Source organism: Trichoplusia ni, chromosome 2, assembly GCF_003590095.1.
Source record: "Trichoplusia ni isolate ovarian cell line Hi5 chromosome 2, tn1, whole genome shotgun sequence".
Classification (NCBI taxonomy): Eukaryota; Metazoa; Arthropoda; class Insecta; order Lepidoptera; family Noctuidae; genus Trichoplusia; species Trichoplusia ni.
Window position 1 is genome coordinate 7,286,287 of NC_039479.1, and position 21,446 is coordinate 7,307,732.

General features: G+C 35.7%; 1 protein-coding gene across 2 annotated transcripts in view; it reads left to right on the top strand.

The window, feature by feature from the left end:
- The window catches only part of LOC113505730 (ecdysone receptor-like), a 129,660-nt gene that overhangs the window by 62,312 nt on the left and 45,902 nt on the right, over window positions 1-21,446 (top strand). The window contains exon 4 of one of the 2 annotated variants that reach the window (XM_026888548.1): window positions 17,050-17,504. The exons of the other annotated variant lie outside the window; for it this stretch is intronic. Within the exon in view, the coding sequence (XP_026744349.1) occupies window positions 17,050-17,066 (17 nt within the window). The 3' untranslated portion in view covers window positions 17,067-17,504. Of the gene's footprint in view, window positions 1-17,049; window positions 17,505-21,446 lie in introns of those variants that run through there. 2 annotated transcript variants of the gene reach the window in all.

Here is a 21,446-nt window from a genome sequence, read left to right on the forward strand (position 1 = left end):
TCTAGCAGTAAACCGTCAAAAACAACTAACACAATGATTACAGGTTGCCAGTTTCAATGTTTACAATAGTGTTGGCGAACTCTCGCGACCTCACCGCCGCCGATCCGCGACCAAGGACACTTACTCTGTTTACTCGAGCTATTCGTGTTATTAACACACTCATCACCCACTTTAAATAGAACTCTGTGAACGTACCAAACGAACCGCGTCGACCTCAATCTCGTAGACACACGGGAAACGCGAAGGATCTAACCAAACTGGTCGACGTCTTTATCAGCACAGAGGATGGATTTTTTCCGTGTCCCACGTTATCGTGCAATGCGATAATGAGGGCAACGACCTGGCTATTGCGTGATTTAGATAGCAATGCCGTCATATAGATATTTTCGTTGCGTATCAGTGTTATATCAAATTATATCGTAAGAGCGCTAGAGAAAGCCACGAACGTTACTAACCTCATTAACATACCAGTAACAATCAAAATAAAACGAGACGTGGTATGGGCGTTGGTAAATCGTTAACGTCAAGTCGGAGATTTTCCATTACTCGTATATGAAGTCAAATTAGCTGCGAGGTCAGGCCGAGTTCGCGATCCTCCGCTAACAAACCTAGGAAAACACGTTATGCGAATGTCTGAACAACAGACGTGGATTGATGTATGTAATGAGGGCTGGGGGCTCGCATTAACGCTTGGGGAACTTGCACTTACTGAAATAGTACAAACATGATGTACAATTCAGAGCCATCGTCTAGCAAAGATAGGGTGGTGATATAGCCACGTACCTATGCAGGGCCAGAAATCGCGAAAGATAGGTCTGGTAGAAAAAGGCTTTAAAAGGAACGATAATTTTCGTTCTTTTGGTTGCGCGAAATAATCTATACCTACCCACAACTATTTTACAATATGGCAAAAAAAAACTCATTGCGATCGCCGCGCCACGCCAGTGCGTGGGACATTCTAACTTGATCTAAGTGATTGTTCCAATCCGTGAGTCGTTTACACGGCCGGTCTTCCATAATCATTGCTACGTACTTCGCCGGCAAAAATGGACCAATTTCAATTCGGATACCTGAATCGAATTCTACATTGCGATCCACCGCAGACGAAAACAAATTAATGATTCACACGCGTTTTATTAATTCCAATCACGAAAACGAGGTTAACTTTCTGAGAATTCATTAAGAATAAATCGTGATGGAAGAAATATGCCCACCCTGTTTTGCTAAAAGCATCGAACTGCAACTTTTGACAGTCGTTATTTTATCGATAAGATTTATTGGACTATATTTTTGTCTCATGACAGCTTTTTATGAAAGTAAAAGAGGAATAATAATCTTGGAATGAATTGAAATGAGGTGCAAATATGCTGAGCTATTTTGAAATGCAAATTGGACAAGGCAACTAAAAAAATCTTATTGAGGAAGACATCAAGGCCACTAATTTTTAAATACTAATTTAATATGTTAAACAACCTGTCTTCCATATATCACTGGAAGATCAGTTAAGAATGAATTAAACAGAATGTCAGTTACGATAATCGCAGATAGATGTGTTGGTCTTTTTGTGGAAGCCGCCCGCACAGCAGCCGGCGATCGAAGGCACTAAATAAAACAAAAACCAAGCGCCATATCTCACAAGCCGTTTGAGAGCGCAATCCCGGTATTTAAAGAATTCTAATTTGATTTTTCAAACCCGACGCAACGAAATGCTGCATCGTGGGAAGATACAGACATTTATTTCTTCAATAATGATTCGTGAATTTTATTTTTGTTTTCTCTCAGCTTTATTATAATAGAACGATATAATGTACCCAAAAGTATTTTCCCTATAATAATCGTCGATAAAACGGAGAAAATAAAACCTACCGATGTCCAACGAGACATGGCAATAGCCATAACTTTCACAGAGCTTAACGCGCCATCGATAAAATATTTCAGTGGTGTTATTTTACAGCGTCTAAACATTCCCAGCGCAGATGTACCGAACAAATACAGCGTTTTATGGCTCATCTATATATCTGCAGTATTTGTGTTCGCCTGTACACTGAACTCGAGACTTGAGTAATTAAGCAACAACAAGCTAAACGATCTATAGAGACTTAACAATAAGGTGTTCTATTCTCAACTTTCGTATGTTTGCGTCGATATTATAAAAGAAGTATCTATGTAACTTGCACGTTACTTTTTATTACGATTCAATACGTGCTTGAGTGCAGTATTTTTCTTCGGAAGGTCATTGTGTATTCAAGATTTTGTTATTGCTGCATAATATTTCTGAGTCCGAGGGCATTTGAACAGCTCTAGACCGATAGAAGTGTACTAGGAGAATATCCAAATGAGGTGCTTTTGAAAATAGGGAGGTAATAAAATGCTGCTCAATAAGGCAACATTGATTTATATTGCCAATACTTTGCTGCCAGTTAACAGTAACTGAAATTACATTTCGGAGTAAATAAATATGGTTTATTATTTTGTTTTGATTTCATATTTTTAACAATTGAATTGTGTTTGCTTGTTAAATGTTAATAGGCTATTTTATGGTTACAATTAATTGTGTTTTCTTATTGTTTGTGTTTAATTATTGTCATTCCTTGTTTGAAATTGCTTAATTCATGTAGCTTTCTTTTTGTCATTACTTATGATTTTTCTTTTAAAATATTTGTGTAATGGCCCTTAATTATTCAATAGTTATAAAAAAAAAATATATCATTCCACAGCTTTCAGGCAAAGCCACCAGGTCAGGCAATGACCTTCGTTATCACATACGCATTTGTTCTGGGTGGGAATCGAACCCACGACCGATATAGCAGTGGGGTAAGGGCCACTAATCTAACACTAACTAGACCAAAAGTCCACTCAATATCTTGGCATATTGTAAAAACCCCTTGAATTATCTCCATAGAAAATACACAAAATCCAAACTGTTTTGACACATTTAAATACAAGATAAATACGTAATACAGTAGGTATATATAGAATAGGTCAAAATACTAAGACATACACGTTTATATTCTTGTTTGCCAAGTTGGCAATGGTGTTTTATGGACTCGTTTTATTGCAAGCGACGCAAGGAGGGCAGCACTACTATACCTTGATATAATCTGATATAACATGCGATAAAAATCTGATTATATATATTAAATTTAAGTGCATGTTAAGCATGTCAGACGCCTACGGCTGATTTTAAACTCTGATACCAGATTTTATATCAAACATAGGAATTGAAGGTCTGATTACATATCTAGTCAAGTAAGAATCTGACACTAGCCTCGTCCTCCCCAAAAGGACATTTCAATAGGAATTGCCTTGCTACATTAAAAACGCGATAAATTTTTTATCTTCTTCTAAAATGCAATGAATGTATGGATTCAGCCAGGTTTTATATGAAATCAATAAATACCTATGTTATGACCCTTAATTATTTGAATGGTTAAGATAATAATGCGCTGCAACAGGCAGCGCCATCTAGTAAAGAAAAGATACATAACAGAAACTAAGAGTTTTATTTTCTACGGTGTAACGTAACAATTTAAATACAAAAGAATTTCGCGAATTCAATGCTGATTGCTGTTACTCATAATTGTGTCAGTAAAAACTGCCCTAGTTTCAGTGGCTTCTGAAATTTTCGAGGTGTTTTTAACTTTTAGAAGTTCTTTTTTTGTAACATGGCCGCTCAAGGCTTTTAATATTCCATAAAACCTTATCAAACTTAAACAACTTGTTATGAAAGTTATTTTGTAACTTCGTAACACGAATTTGTTTTCTGTCACCAACTTGGGTTGGGTAGTTATAAATAATTTATTATTTCAGCTTAATTATGTTTGTTTACGGTGACTAACCATTGAAAGGCATGTCTTTTTTACGGTACTTGCTTTTAATAATTCTTCATGTGTAAAAAACTTCATACAGTACTAATTATGAGGCTTTTTTCGCACCTTGCAAGTGATAACAGTAAACTACATATTTATAAACTCAAGAAAAACGACTCGAATGCTTTTTATCGATTTCTAAAAGTATCGATTATTTCAATTAATCCGTCAATAAATCGATTAACCTCATTTGTAAGTGAAGCGTGGTATCAATACACGTTTACAGCGGTGTCAGAAGCACTATTGTTTATCGGTTGAGGCCAAGGCCTTAGATATCACCAGCCTCTATTCATTGAACCTGTGATACTATCAAAATACCAATTGCACTAAAAATAAAGACTTCTAAGTTTCGGTTTGTATACCTTGTATCCCATGGGTTTTACTTTTACCTATACAAACTCACCCGGACTTTCAACGTATTTGTCCTATCGGCGCCATGCCGCCTTATTTTGTTGCTGTAGTGACCTATACCACTCAACAACCCGTGCGTTTCCGCCGTGCGAGAAAATGACATTATTATACACTCACTTTCTTGTTTGTTTTTTTGTAACTCAATTTTGAGGCCAAGAAGCTAGCAGGCTGAAATTTTCAGGGTAGCTTCACATACACTTTACAATTATAAACACAACAGCTGGACCAATGTTGATAAAATTTAAATGGAGTGAAATTTAAAAACGATGGTACTTATTTAGGTTTTTTAAATCATCGCTGACTTTCTCAAGTTACGTAGTCCCTCTGTGTGCCATAAGCCTAACGTTACGATTCTCGTTAGTACAGATTACACCCGTATCGGATTTACTGCGCTTTAGTTTCCAGTATAGGTAACAAACGAATACGGTTTTTGTGGTAGTTTTAAATGTACTCCCTATATTTAGATTCCATCACGTAAAAGCCTGCATATACGAACTGCGGATTTAGCTGTACTAAACCGCTCACAAGCTGTTTTTGAGGTCTCTAACGAGTGGTTAGGTCACCACGCCTAGCTTACAGAGCGCTACGTGTTACGGGTTTGATCCCCGAGTATGACAGTACAGACAATAGTATTTGTTTGATCCACGAATGCTAGGTGCTACGTGATAAATTTCTTAAAGCAGGTCAATTTTTAAAATATAGAAAATGTAGAATACATTTTTACGGTCTATAGGTCGACACATATTCAAAGTTCAAAGAATTACCTACATTCAGCAAATCAAACAAAAAATCAACAGAATAATCTCGAAACCGCTACATTACAAAAATCAAGTCGACATCCATACTTCATTGTAACTTCAACCAGCTCTATAAAGGCACTCGACATTAACAAATGAAAATCGCGTGCCTCGAATACCCAGATCGCATCCATAGGAAATCACAACAAAGGAACATTATGATTACGAGGTGGAGTGTGTAAAAAGTGATGAATGAGCACGGACTGCTGTGAATGCGTGAGTGTAGGTTCGACCTTGTGTCGTACACGCGACTGTGAACTGTAGGCATTGTGTTGTGTCATCAATGGTGCTGTGTGGCCTATTTGTGTTATAAATTGTAATATGTTTGTGTTTAAATGATGAACTCTTGTAAACAATTGGTTGTTAAAGGCACTTTTCGCCAGATTGAATGACATAATTTTTCGTTGTTTCCAATATTTTATGTAACTTTAGAAACGACTATGTCTGAATTTTTTTCAATGCTAGATGGTAATATGCAATAACTTAAGACTGCCTGCTTGCTTCAAAAACTGTAAAGCGATATGAATTATAAATATAGATCAGTAATCTAAGCAGACTTCAAAGAGGAGAAACCTACCTTTGTGACAGTGCTACTCAATACAGATTTGAAACAAATTTTAACACATTATATTCATTAATAAAGCAAAGCTGCGTTTCTAAAAACAACCTACAAATTGAAGAGCGATAAATAGATCTTTAATCTATACTAATATATAAAGCTGAAGAGTTTGTTTGTTTGAACGCGCTAAGCTCAGGAACTACTGGTCCAAACTGAAAAATTCTTTCTGTGTTGAATAGACCATTCATCGAGGAAGGCTGTAGGCTATAAACCATCACGCTGCGACTAATAGGAGCGAACATACTAAGGATGGGAAAATATAGGGCAGGTATAAATCATAACTAATATCTTCTACCCACGGGAACGAAGTCGCGGGCAACAGCTAGTTTACAATGATTCGATTTAACTAAAAAAATCTGGTTACCTTAAAGTCGTTGTCACAGGTCAGGGGGAGTATCGCAACCTCTTAATATTATTGTAATCGTAAAAGGGAGACGTCGCTCAATGAGGTGTAGTGTTGTCTCACTTGCACATCGACAATAATATTTAAAAAGGTAGTTGTAAAGCTAGTTGTGACGCGTCACACAAAAGACGCCGACAAATTCCATTGGATGGGATCGTGCGTGGAATTGATGCGCTTAAGATGCGATTGCACAGTGCACACTAGCATATAAGAGATATAAGATATCCTACCACATTCGACCGCCATCAATGAAAGAGTTTTCTGGAGAACCAGAAGAAAATATATATCAAAAAATATTTTTTTCAATATACGACTAAAATACCACTAAACTTACTATTTTTGCTAAATTTACTTTGCTGTTTAGTGTTATTATATATTTTTTTAAGATTTTAGTATAAAGGAATCAGCCCGAAATATTATGTACACATTTTTTTGCTGGTTTATGTCAACAAACAACATCAAATCTGCATGCTGTGATTTTACAGCAATGCATGTCAGATTATTGTATTGTTTTCATACCTTGTGCAAAAAAAGATATTTTGATTTTTATTTGGCTATGGAGAATAAACGCAACAAACTCCGCTCAGCACAGTTGTCACTTAAAATATCGATGAATACTAATCCAAGCTTCCATATCACATATAATCATCTCGTACCATCCCGATACCACACGCCATTTGCACACACCTTTACTTGTGCACTACATAATAGGATGACAATATTTTCATTCTATTGTTAGATTAATATTATAATGTAGATCTGAATAGAATAAATTACATGACATGATGCAACCTTGTGCAATCTACGGATCTCGTCGGCAAATCAATCAAATGCATTCATAAGGACACTATTATTATAATAAACACTGTGTTATTATCAGAAAATTTACATCAGAGTGTAAATCAATAATAGACATTTCAATGGATTGCAATTAAAATATAATAATTCTCTATTAGCACTTAGATTTCGTGTTGAAAAGCTAAGTGTCGAAAAAAGGACTAAGACTGCGATTATCTTTTATTACTGTTGGTCAATTATTAGTTGGTACATGATACTCCTGAATAATTCATGAAAATCTTAAAAAACTTTCAACAAGGGTGTGGGTGTTAGATCTACCAAACATAATGTGACACTCTTTGCAAATAGGTATTTAATAAAAGCCACATGTACAGGTTATATAGGAAAAGTTGCTTTTGATCATATAACCTGATATAACCTAAATAAAAAAAACATAAAACAATAAATTGATTCCTAGCTATTACTTATTGCTGTGCTCACTTGTGTTAGTAATATATGCAAATTTGAACTTACACATGTATCAAATTAGTGTGATTTTAGCTTATCAACGAAATCGAACCGTCGAACCTTATTTAACATTCAACTGCACAACGACAACGATTTAAACTTGGCTATATTTCAATACGCGGCCTTACATACAATAAAAACTACACAAACATTATATAGAACAGCAGTACCTCACACAAAGGCAATTCATTGCATTGTTTATTTAGAGTCAACGATGCATGAAATTACTCACAGCTTAGTTTGTTGTGAACGATTACATCTTTCATGGAGGTACATGATTGATGCGATCAGACTGTGGCCGGTACCATGAGGTCCTATAGCCCGACAATCGAGTTCTGTTTTAATCTACTAAATACTGCTAACTACGTAATTAAGCGCTGGCTCGAATAGGAGCTCAAAAGAAACTCGGTAAAAGATGTTCAATAAATATGTAAACAGTTTTTGAATACTTGTTGAACGTCAAACGATATTCTAAACTGAAATACCAAAACTAATATCACAAATTTACATATAAAATGTCCTAAACCGATAAGGATAAAGGGTTTCGTTACATAAGAGGCCCATAATAGTATCAGTAAGTGGATTATCAGGCGAATACTCAGACTGTCATAGAAACCAGCTCATAAGGAAATTCAACCTGTTTTCAGCTTACGAGATATTACTTACACTTTCCTTTATCTCTTGAATATTCAACTTGTAGTGCACACTAGTGTGTAATGTCGGCTATAAAAGTTGTTCAACAAACACAGATTCTTGAACTAACAACGTTATTCATAACTATTAAATAATGTAATGGTTTACTGACGCGTATTTATCGGGAGTGCCCGACTAGTTTCGGATCCAACCGGAGTCCTTAATCATGAGCTGATGCGGTGGGATCGCGAGTCGAACTGCGATTTGCGATCCCGCCTCTAATAATGAATCAGTCTCAGATAGCTATTATAAAAAATACTTATAACATCAGTGGTATTAATGTTCAGTAAGTTACTTCCCCGTTTTGAGACCAAAGCTGTTTATAATCAGAACCATTTAAATCTGATTGTGAACATGAATTTTAGTTGCTGAGAGTACAAAGACTTGATTTCGTCTAGATTCGATGGAGATTCAACCCCTTTACTCGAATTAATTCCTCACTTAATTAAGCTTCTGCGACACCCTCGAGTAGGGAGTGGCCTAATATTTTCCGGGATCCACCCAATTATAGCAGATTCACAGAACGACGTGAGTGCGCATAATATCTAAGGGAGTTTTCCCAACTTGATTTCAGCATAGAATCACTTAAGAGTTCGTTAATCTTAAGCCCAAAAAAAAGAAGTTCAATTTATTTTTAAATTCCAAGAACAAAAGAAAGCTCTTATTCAATAAGTATCTGGATTATGAGTCTTAAAGGATTTGTGGAAAGTTTCCAAACTCTCTTGTTAAAGAGTTTGTTTCAAATTGAACGGTTAATAAAATCGGGATTTATAATTACTTCAGCTACTGAATTCGGTTTGATTGGGTTTTGTTTTAACTGAATTGAAATATTACACTAGTTCTGACGATTCAGTTTATTTATTATTATATATATACGTAGTATAAAAGGTAAGTTATTAATGAAAAGCCACACTTTAACATCTTATATTTACAACTTTAACTAACGAACCAATTAAGTTGAGATCATATATACATGAACTAAAGTTACTCTATTTTAGTAAAGCTGACATCGTCTGTATTTCCCGCTCTTTATCAAGAAGTCACACTTACCTGAATGTGCTAATGAAATGACATCACTGCCTGGTTATTACCTACCTATTGCAATCTTTACAATCACCTTAAAAATGTAGATATACTTCACAATAATTATACTTCCTTCAATATTATAAACGCGAAAGGTTTTTGCATGGATGTTTGTTCCTGTTTTACGCAAAAAAATGGTGCACAGGCCACAGATAGTTTAAAAACACGATTATCAAATAGGACAGTTTGTATCGTACCGTGAGATTTTTTTCGAGTGCCAAACCAAATATCTTATAGATCTTAAAAAAACCCATCACCCCAACACCATTGTGGCAATATACAGTCGAATTTCAAGTATCGTTGGCCCTAAAATAACATCTAAATTAAAGGCAAGGCGACCTATCTATTGTTAACCTTTGTCTAATTATAAATGACTAGCTGTTGCCCGCGACTTCGTCCCCGTGGGTAGAAGATATAAGTTATGATTTATACCTGCCCTGTGTTTTTCACATTTTCCATTGTATCTTCGCTCCTATTAGTCGCAGCGTGATTGTTTATAGCCTAAAGCCTTCCTCGATGAATGGTCTATTCAATACAAAAAGAATTTTTCAATTTGGACCAGTAGTTCCTGAGATTAGCGCGTTCAAACAAACAAACAAACAAACAAACAAACTCTTCAGCTTTATATATTAGTATAGATAGATAAAACACACCTTTATATTGATAACAATAGATGATCATAAAGATCTTATAAGTGCGTGCGACAATGCTTAGCAATGGTATTAACAGAAAAATCACAACGCTTACACGAAAGGTCAATACATCGGTTAATCTGCCATCTAATTTTATCGGCCTGTTGGTCTAGTCAAGTAGCCCTGACTGCTATGCCGGAGGTCATGAGTTCTATCCCACCCAGGACACAAAGTTTTGTGTGATGAGCATAATCATTTATTCTGAGTCTGGGTGTAATTCATCTAAATTGTGTTCTATTTAGATATATTTAAGTTTATTTATCAGTTGTCTAGTACTCATATTACAATTACTTAGTTTGATACTAGATGGCGTTGTCTGAATGTTGTGAAGCGAAGATTTGTGAATGCATGAACATCGCCAAAACTCCGCATTCATTAGCAAATGTTCGGGATTGAGTAAATGTGAGTGAAAGGTATAAGGAAGTTCCCTTAAACATATGATACAACATTTACTTCGGCTTAATAGTCACGAATGCTACCTGGGGCGTAATAGTGCTAACTTCAGCCAAATTGCTTGCTAAGTCCGGTCTTCGTGTAACGGGACAAGCACGACACGAGACAACATTGCTAATTGGCAGGACAGTGTTTTTACCTGAGCCTCATGCAGGCCTGGCTACTACCATCCCTTAAAATAAGAATACTGCTGTGGAAGCGAGATGGCACGATACACAATGTAGAGCAACGTCTCTTTTTTACTACACATATGTCTTTCTGTGTTCCATGATAGTTTTCTGTTTTTCAATGGTGTTTTTACCAACTTGTGGATGCGTTCGATTTGTGCTTATGTTTTAATGATGCTGTTGTTTATATCATCGAATGTGGCTGAAAAAGAAATTGCTCCTTGAACGCTCCTTCAACAATCTTTTTCAACGAAACAAGAACTTGGAAAAAAAAATAGCTAAAAGTTTTTATATCTATGTTATTTAATTCATAAAACTAAAGTAACTTAACGAGCGTATCTTAAATTCATATAATGTGAATTTCTATAACAGTATATTTATAGTCCTTATTTAAGTTTCTTCTACAGACATCTCGCTTTTCGTGTGAAGCGGCCTTTACGCGTCATTAGGGCAGTTACACGCGATGGTCGTGACTATCTCGTTATAAAGCTAAGAGTCCTAATTCAGTCTCTTTTTAACCTACTATCTAACGTAGATCGTTAGGAACCTGATATGTGCTAAAGTGCGAAAGGAAACATTTTTTTTTCCTTATACATAATCATATTAGAAAAACAACGTTATTGTTAATAAAAAATATTCTAACAAAATCACTAAGTTAACGGACCGTTAAGCGCATTTTGGCATTACTATCAATTCTCTTGCCAAAGATCTACAGAAGACATTATTACGCTTAACACATGCCAGAAAACGATCTCTTATAAATTTCAACAAAAAGTATGTAATCTTGAAAAAGGTTTGACATAATATTTCAAAGAAAATCTTAAATGAATGTACTGGTTTCAGAACAATAGCCGAAAAATTTCAAGTAAGATGGATACTTTTTTTAATACACAAGAAGTTAAAATAATTTCCAGAGCCAAAAAAAAATAATAAATATTAATAATCATAGCTATTATATTCAAGAACTAAAAGCATTCCAAATTCAAAATAGCGCGGTAACTTGTCAATCCAAAATGGCGTTGCGTACGCTCGAACAAATAAGTGTTGAGGTAGGTCGCGGTGACCCTGCCCGGATTGGTTGGCCCGGCCCGCTATGGCCTAGTTCCACAGGGATGCTACCGGGACACGTGTACGAGTACGTAAAGCCTTGTGCTCCCGAATACAAGCTTTGTTGTTAAGTGTACTCTTTGATGTTTGCTGGTTAAAAGTAGATTACATTTAGTTCACATTTAGTAGGATTGGCTTTCGTCGTAAGTGGATAGAGCAAAGAGGTTTTATTGTTTCAGGACTCATTCGGATTTTAAGTTTTTAATTAAGAACTGTATTTTAAAATTTATTTATTTCATTTTTTATTTCTTGCTAGTTGTTATTGAAGCGGTCATGAATTGAAGACGAAAGCTAAGTAACAGATTTAGAAATAATGTTTTGAGATAACTTACTAAAATGCGGTTTTCAAGAAGTATTTTTTATACAAAGCTTGACTTTAATGCAGTAGTTTTCTACATTGTTTATTGCTAAAGACTAAGCTAAAAAAAACAAACAAAGCGACTTGGCACGAATCTGTTTTTTTTTAAGCTTTTCTTTTGAAAAAGGTCGTTTGACAAAAAAGTTTTATAATGAAGCCGTAATTCAGGCTTCTTAGAATAATTGCTCGATCTATTTCGATACGTTTTCCTGGTATCCTTAACGGGTCAGTGTGTCGTTCCGGGACGGGGCTGTGACCCGGCCGTAACCCGGTTACTATGATGTACGCCCTGCGTCCAACAATATTCTAGTTATGCCGCGAATACTATTTAGATTGGACTACTGTAATATATATTTTAAAGAAAACGTGTCTCAACAAATAAATATTAATTAAACATAAAAAAATGCTTACTATAAAATCATTATGACGACCTCCGTGGTCGAGTGGCGTACGCACCGGTTTCAAGGTGTCGCTAGCTCTGAGGTCCCGGGTTCGATCCCCGGTCGGGTCAATGTAAAAATTCACATTTGTACATTGTCTCGGGTCTGGGTGTTTGTGGTACCTTCGTTGTATCTGAATTCCATAACACAAGTGCTTTAGCAACTTACTTTGGGTTCAGAACAATGTATGTGATGTTGTCCGCATTTATAATTATAATTTATAATTTATAATTAATTAATTATAATTATAATTATTATGAATGACACCACCACGTAAAGTGAGTAACTTGAAAACCGACAAGCTATTTCCAGTTTTAACTCAAAGGTTTACAGTTTAAAATTGATTGTCAGTTTATCAATGGAAAATAAGTGTTGGAGTAAACAAAATAACTTGGAAGGCTTCGGCTGTAGGCTACTCGAATTACTTCCGTGTGTTCCACAGCCTGAGTATTGCACTAAAAGGGCCTCAGGGGCATTACAAGAAGTTCAGCTTACCTATAATCTAGCCATTACTATACTCTACTATATTTGATTATGCTCCTATAGACATCAACGCCGATAAATAAATTTTAAGTTTGACTGACATTTTAATGAAGGAAAAATGAACAATGGCAACACCGGCAAATTGAGTTTGAGTGTTACCACCAATCAAAATTACCGGGACAGCAACAAAAGTTATAAATATTCAGCCTAGTGATAGACGGACGAGCAGATCGCAGTGCCTTAAAAATCGATAGTCTTGATTAAAAATTAATTCCTACAAAGATGACAAGCCTCTATTCAATTGAATGCTAAACAACAAAATGTAAACTTGCTTTTACATTTTCCAGTCTGTATATTAACAAGGTGCACCTACTCTACTGTATCGCTATGGTTAATGTAGTTTAGTATTGCATCTTACACTGTTTTTTCATCGTCTAGACTTTGTAATACCCGAGTGCATAAAAAGAGGTATTCTTTGCTGATATAATTAATAAGCCAAGCAATAAAGACGCGATTCGAAAATAAAACCTTCCTATTTATAAAGGCATCGCACCTACTTAAATGAAGTTCTAATTACATCCATCAAATTCGTAAATCGAACGGTGCTTTAAAAAAAAACATTACGCAACGCGCGATACTGCATTCATATTCGAAATTTAAGTTTTTGAATTTCTCTCTATGGAATAGCCTGCAGGACGTGGATGAACACACGAAACATAAAACGATGCAAATAATTTGTGCTTTAAATAAACACTATTCTGCGCCTTCAAAATTACAGTTGCAATAAGAAAACAAAGTAGATTCGTGTCAATAGGTTTTTATGCAGGCAACTAAAATAAAACCTGGAACCGTGCACGGTGCAACGACTCGAAATAGATTGTAATCTTTACTTTTTATTTTTCATTTGTTCAGTTTTGCTTTGTAAAATTTTATTGATATTGCTTTGAATCGTTTTGTATTAATTCTAAGTTGCTTGGCGCGAATGTTGTTACTAAGGACATCTGAATTGTTGTTCCTTTTTACGTATTTCTGCTTATATGATGTCGGAAACATCTTTTTTTAGACTATTATTCGCACGGAACAAAATACATTTCTATACTTAAAATAAATCGTCACATGTCTATATATTTATTAAACTACTAATACCGATCGCCATGTCATTATTCTTGTTGGATACTAAAAACCAGACCGCACCTTCCATACCCCATCCACGCAGTTAATTGCAAACATTGCCATAAAACGTCCATAAAATCTATCGTTTACAAGAACCAATACAATTCAAATGTCGAACGAAAAGAAAAAGACTTGAACGCGTAGTACACGGTACAGTGGTAATTAAATTACAAAATAAGTAAATCGAGATCGTCAGAGAGACAAGATAGGTCGAACCGAGGGCGATTGCAGCGTGCATACATAACATATGAGTCTGTTCTCATCCGTATTCAAGGGCGAGCGGACCGCTTGCAGCCCATACAGTACGCGCCACGGTGACGTCACAAGCCGACTTGAAAGGAGTATTCACTGAAAGAATAACACGGGATCCGCTCGCTACAATTTGCATGGCAACAAGTGACGTCACGTCGTATTCCATCTCAAAACTCTGTAAATGTAGGATGCCTCCGATCTGATGTCCGTATTTGTACACATTTTGGTCGTGACCGAAATTCATTACAGTTATTCGTTTATCTCTAAATTGTATTTAGAATCTGCTTAGCGGGACCTGGTGAACTACATTTTCTAAATTTTATTTTGTGTCTAACATCCTTATGCGGTTTGTTGGTTGGCGTTCTAAGTCTGAAACGCCTAGTGGATGTTTTATCGACAAAATTGACGGAATTCTTTTTGTCTGTCTCCTTTCATTCCACTAGAGTTCTTGTTCCTAAGACAACGTAGGTTACAGTCTTTCGACACCCATCATGCATCACATCTCTCAAAAGTCGTTATGCCCAAAAACGAAAATTACATTATAATCAGTGAGCAATTAGGTAAGTCATAAATATGTAATTACGTTGTAGGTACTTTTATTATAATAGCTATTTAAATGTCCATAAAAGAAGCACTAACGACCATGTTGGATCGAGGACGCACCAATTTAAAGGGCAGTTCTGGTACATTACGCCTTCCACTGGATACATTAGTCTTCGCGGATAATTTACTAATGGTTAATATCACTTCTTGACCTTAAGTGTGTAGATACCTTTATTTGCAAATACAGTATAACAGTGACTAGATTTTATTAAGATGTTTTTTTCTTCTGAAAAAGCATCATCGCGCGCTACAAGACATATAGCGTTTCTCTATCACAGCTGCAATGGACTTACTTCACTGAAGCCTTAGTGAGATAATATTATATTTTTTTGTCATAGGTCCCTTGCAATCTGCTCACCAACAGTGATATCCTAGCGGTACGACCTTTGGACTGCCAATCCAAAGTTTGTAGGTTCGAATCTCAGCGTACGATGTCTTTCGAATCACTGCGTATTACCAAGCAATTTTCACTTGTTTTTGACGGTGAAAAAAAGCGTATGGATACCAGCACAGCTGGTAATTTCTCTAGGGCGTGTTAAACCAAGTGGGAAGTATAATTCTGACACCACGTAAATACGAAAAAAAGAAGGAAAACATGCCATGCTTTTGCTCAATTTGTACAGAGAATAATACATTTTGTAGAACGAGAACACTCGAAGCAAGTATATTAATGATTAAATAATGGTGAATAAAAATCAATAACTTTACCTTCCATAAAGTTTTAAATAAATAAAAGTATAAACACTATAGGTCTTCACGTCTTGTTTGGGCTGACCTCGTGTTTTACCTCAATGCCATCGAATGAAAAACAGGTTGAAATAATATCAATAAACTTGCGGCTTGTGCAATAAAAATGTGCATTCATAAAAAAATTGTCTGATCAAGTTTTTCTTAAAGTAAACCTTAGAATAATTGTATAAAATCTGTCTGTATATACCTAAACATGTATATGCTTTAATGCGATAAAAGTAAAAAAATGGAAAATGCAAATCCAAGCGTCCGTTAGCGGACTTCCTATAGACAGTCATCATTTTCATATTCAGTATTGACCTCCGCGTCCAGTAAATTGAAACACATTTGACACATTATGTAAATTGACTTGAAAACAAAGGTACGAGTATCTCCGGTTACACCAAACGAAATCTAATCTCAGTTTTAAAATTATAAACACTTTTAATTTATTGTTTAATCTTGCTCGTGAAGATTGTGACCCATTATAAGCTTTACCTTGTCACTTTTTCTTTAGAATACTTTATTAATTTAATTTCAATAATATTTGTGTCTTCCTCTTCTTGTATATTTTTCACTAGTCTTTATAGATACCATTACGACTGTTCATATGCCATCACTATTTTGCAAATATATTTCGCCATCAATAGCTGATGCAGAATCGGTGAGCCAATCAATCATTGCTTTGAAATCGCTGAATGATTGGCAATATCCACCAGTGCAAACTGAAATCTGAATTGATAGTGTGTTTACAACACGCATACAAATATACAACAGTAGAAAATAGAAGTCTAAATGAACCGCAAGACAATAAAACAAATACTAAGATTTAGAAAGTGTAGCTCACAAGGAACAGAATATATGACGCTACAAAAATCCCAAACAAAAGTAAATCGACCCGCAGAGCACAGTTTCCACCTGAACGCGTTCAAAAATATCCGTCACAAACATAAATTGTGGTCACAGTAACCATAAAGGATGAAAAGTCCTTCATAGCAGACCATTGTCACTGGCACACAATAGCGGTCTCGGCGGTGTTTACTTCAACTCTATTCTGGAATCAATTCCATAGGTATAATCCTCTCTGGGGAATGATTCGAGTGCATGCCACTCTGCACCAGCCAAGGGACCTATTGTCGACGTATATTTCATATTTGCTAGCTTATTGTGTTTCGTATCTTGCCTGAACACTGCTAGTGTAGTTTTAGTATAGAACTTGGCACGAAAAATGTGAAGTTTTTGCTTTTGCACATGGAAATTACCAATCCTGATCCTGAAAGCAAGACCTTTCTTTTAGCAAAATAAAGTTTCTTTGATTAGCGATAGATAGGAAATTATCTCCGTCTGTTGGTTAGTTACATTATTATATGCCTGTGACGCTATGACTAATATTTACTTCTAATTTGTTACAGGTAAGGATCAGCATTAATACCAGTTCAGCAGAACACAAAGTAAGTGACGCCTAGTAGCCCGGGGTAGGCTTCTGACTTGGCTGGTTGTTAAACAATTACTTCTGAGTCCGGTTTCATGCCACTCTGTTTCCACCTCATCACTAGAAGTCGTCAAAATCGTCGGATGTTTCGTTCGGTTCAGACCAAAAATTGCCGTACTTGCATCTAACACTAAACCGCAGAACTCAGTGAAATCTAGCTAGAAAGTGTCGCGGTTACCCGCCGAACACGCCTTCTTATTAAAACTAGACATCTGCTATCTAGGTATTACTTTCCAATTGCTTTCCTGCGTGTTATTCTGGCTATTATTTTTACGCAATATTTTCACTTACAAAGATATTTGTTTTCTCCCGCCATGCTGTAAGGAATTTTATCCTTTTTGCGAAGGGTTTCAGAAACATTCAAGTCACTTGTACAAAGACACCCAGACACAGGACAAGCTTTCGTGGATCACAAAATCTCTTATCCTACGCGGGGATCGAACCCGCGACTCGTCGCACAGAGGCTTTGCCTTGGTGACCTCTGCTATCCGTATTTGTGATAGGACACTTGTTCTTCATTGCTTTGAACACGTTTAGGAAACAACTGTGTTATGGACTTTTGGGATCAATAAAACGTCTGCGCCTTTAAAGCGATGAAGATTGCTAGCTTTTATTTAAACTAGCTGTATAAGCTACGTGAACTTATTATGCTCATAACATAATTACTAGCTGACTAATTGCACCAGGACTCTTTGTTCACCGGTCGCGCGCCGTCGCGCCGCCAGAGGGTGTGGTACGGCGCACAATAGTTGCAACAGACGCACCCTGTATTATCACGTAACCTTGGACCTTACCATGAGTTTTCAATACACACGTGGTACCTAGGTCTCTCATTTCGTTGTAGAAGCAAGATAGCACAATACGTATACCTAGTAATAGTTCCGCTTTAAATGGCTTTCGAAGCTTACTGTTTGCCTATGTGATATTATCAAGGAAGCAATCCAGTTAATCTTGGTCTCAGAGCCCTTTATTATGAGAGCTCATCAAAACGTCACGCTATTTCACAATTAGGTTGCTACATGTTTGTTCTAAAAACACAGTTTCCTGTATTATCCTCACGATCACTTGGCCGCTTTGACGGCATGAAGTTTGGCCGAATGCCGTGAGTCCGTGACCAAACTCATTGAGAAAATTACTTTAGTGTAATGAACCATTACTGTAATGCCTGCCAAATAAGATTGAATTAAATTGGTTGAATGTTTATACTACCCTGGGGCCCTAGGACTTCAAACTTAAATATTATTAGGAAGAGATTTGATTTTTTTTATTTTGATTGCAAATAAAGCAAATCCACAAATACCTAAGCCTGGTTTGCACCTGTCCAGTCCATAATACCTTCCTAAAACTTAGTAACATACACATTTGTTCATTTCTTATTAAATTGGGTCAAGAATATACCAATACATGAAACTTCTGTCTGGAATTTATAATCTTTCCGAAATCGTGGCTTTATTTCCGTTACAAAACAAGCCATCTCAGTAAGTCAGTAATGACCAAGTAACATATAAACTGGTCGTAACATGACATCACCACAAGATCCCGTCATTTAAATTTTGTCACGGCTATCAAGACATTTTCGGGAGCGGCTAATGCCGTGTAATAACTTTAATGATGCCGTCATTATCCTAAGATCGTGTTATTACTAGTAATTTGAGGTTACCTACCACTTAGATTTTCATTGCATCCGTTTATCTATTTTGCGAAATCAATCGAAATTTAACGCTTAATTATTTTTATGTCCTTAGTCCAACTTATTGTGTCTCGATTCATTTTAAATGTAAAGAAACGTTATTAATATGTCGTGAGTCCGAGTCACACTTGATCGGTTTACCATTTTTATTACTTCATTATTTAATTGTCTTTTGAAATATCTAACTTTAAAAGCGAGTTAGGTATTTAATAAAACCTGACAATTTTAAGTTTAAAATAAATAGGACGCTACAAATAAACTTGAAACCGTCCAACGTTTTCCAAATATAACTTCAACAACTCAATGAAGATGAATGCAAATGGACATTTAGAAGTCACATTAGTTAGTAAACGTATCCGAACGTCTATTTCTGTTAGATGAGTGAGCAACACTTAGTGATTGTCAGTGACAGGCCAACCAATGAGCAATGGCCGGTGAGATCACTTTCAAACGGTGCTAATTTCTAGCTCTATCCGAGTCATTACACTTTGTTATCGAGAGCAGTCGTTTGCCAAAGTCATTGCGTCTGAAATTGCATTTCTTGGACTTGGTACCTAAGCGAAAGTACTAATAGAGATTTGAGAAGTCATAACTTCGAATCTACATAATCTAGAAGGCAGGTGTCACGAATTGCTGACTAAAATCTTACTCCCAAACTTCTATACTTTATTTAAGTTTTCTTGATACTCGAACTATCATTACTTGTTTATGTTCGTGTAACAAGGCTTGTATGATAAACAGGCAGTTTATAAATATAAACAGCTAACGTTATTTTTAAGCAGCTGGTATTTAAAAGGTCAGTCAAAAAGATAAATGCAACATCCAAGTTATTTACACCTACTTAGCTAGGTCAATTGTATGCGTGTTTCAAAACTGTGAACTGTACAAGTACTGTAGCGTGTACTGTAATGTTCTAGCATATTCTGTAATTTATTATATTAAACGCTTAAGCTTTATAAAAAAATATCATGTGTAGGTAATCAACAATAAAAAGGCTGCTACGAATAAACAGTTTTATTCTATCTGAAATAACGATTAAATATTATTCGTTTGTACAGATAATATTCGTTTAAAAACGCTCAAAACTGCAATTTAATTTAACCGTTTCGTCTAAATATTCCTATAATAAACACCGAAATCTAAAAAAGCCAAATCTCGGCATTTTATAGTAAAATCACACTACCAGCGCCATCTCTTACAAAACACTGGAACTCGGTCGTTTCACTACGTCATGTCGACATTGACCGCTAGATGGGGGCACTAGTACATGGAACGGGTGACGCGCGCGGTTAACGAACGTTCTTGACTGAGCACACGAGTTCGTTCGACGCTGCGCCGCCGCCGTGACACAACACAACCGCGGATTGGAGCGTAGAATGTACTCGCGTATGGCGTAACAAACAACCTAGTCCTAGACTGCGCTTGTTTGCCTAGCAACAACAAATACGATAGTTGTTGGTTATTTATTGGCTTATTTTATCCTGTTTATCACAGAATTATTTTCTAGATTTAGTTATGACAATGTAAATTTAATGTTAAAAAAATCTGAATAAATAATTGTTTTGGTGTATTTTGTACTTGTATTTCGTTTGATGTGTGTAGATACTACTTTGTTGCACAATACATTTTGTTGCTATCGATAGTACCTACTATTTTATTTCACTAGATGGCGCTGATATGCTTTCACTCATTCTACAGAGCGGTAGATTTATTTCGCTATCGAAATAAGTTTTAACAGATAAAAAAAAATACTTCATCAGAATTATTTAAATTTATCTTTGTATATTTTGGAGGTAAAGTCTCAAAGTGATAATAAAAGAAATTTGATTACTGATATGGCAAAGACAATAGATATGAAATATATTTCAATCAATGAAATTTAAATTTATACCTTTCAACAGTTTGATATATTCACAATTACGATAGGGAAATTTCTTCATTTTTTTAAATGAGTATGTAAAAAGGCCCAGGTATTGAACAAGCATTGAAATGAAAAACTATTAACACCTTTTAAGTTGTTTGTATCATTACCACCGATGGTAATGATACAAAAGGTTCCCTCCGTCCGGAACGACATTGAATCGTAAAAATAATAATAAAAAGAAAAATAAATGCGACGCACTTAGGAATTTTAATGTGCTGACCACGACTGTAAAATCAGGGACTTAGGTATTAAGGTTTTGATCCTTACAACTTTATAATCTTGTTTTGAATCAATTTGGCTCTCCTATAAGACTTTGTTCTTTTTATTTGGCACACTCCAACTGTGATTAACAGCTTCGAGGTTTAAAAATCCCTAGAGATACAACGGCCATCATGACGCCTCCTATATTTTAGCGTTTCGAAATTTAAAACTTTTCAACGCGAATCTTGTTCTAGATTCAAATCAAAGACAGGTGCAATGCGGGCTGTTGTTGTTTTCTATCGCTTGCTTTAATTCGCTAATACATATTAATGTTTTATACGTACAATCCTACTACTATTACAAAGGCGAAAGTTTGTAAGTATGGATGTATGGATGTTTGTTACTCTTTCACGTAAAAACTACTGAATGGATTTGAATGAAACTTTACCACAATATAGCTTATACATCAGAATAACACATAGGCTACAATTTTTGAGGTTTC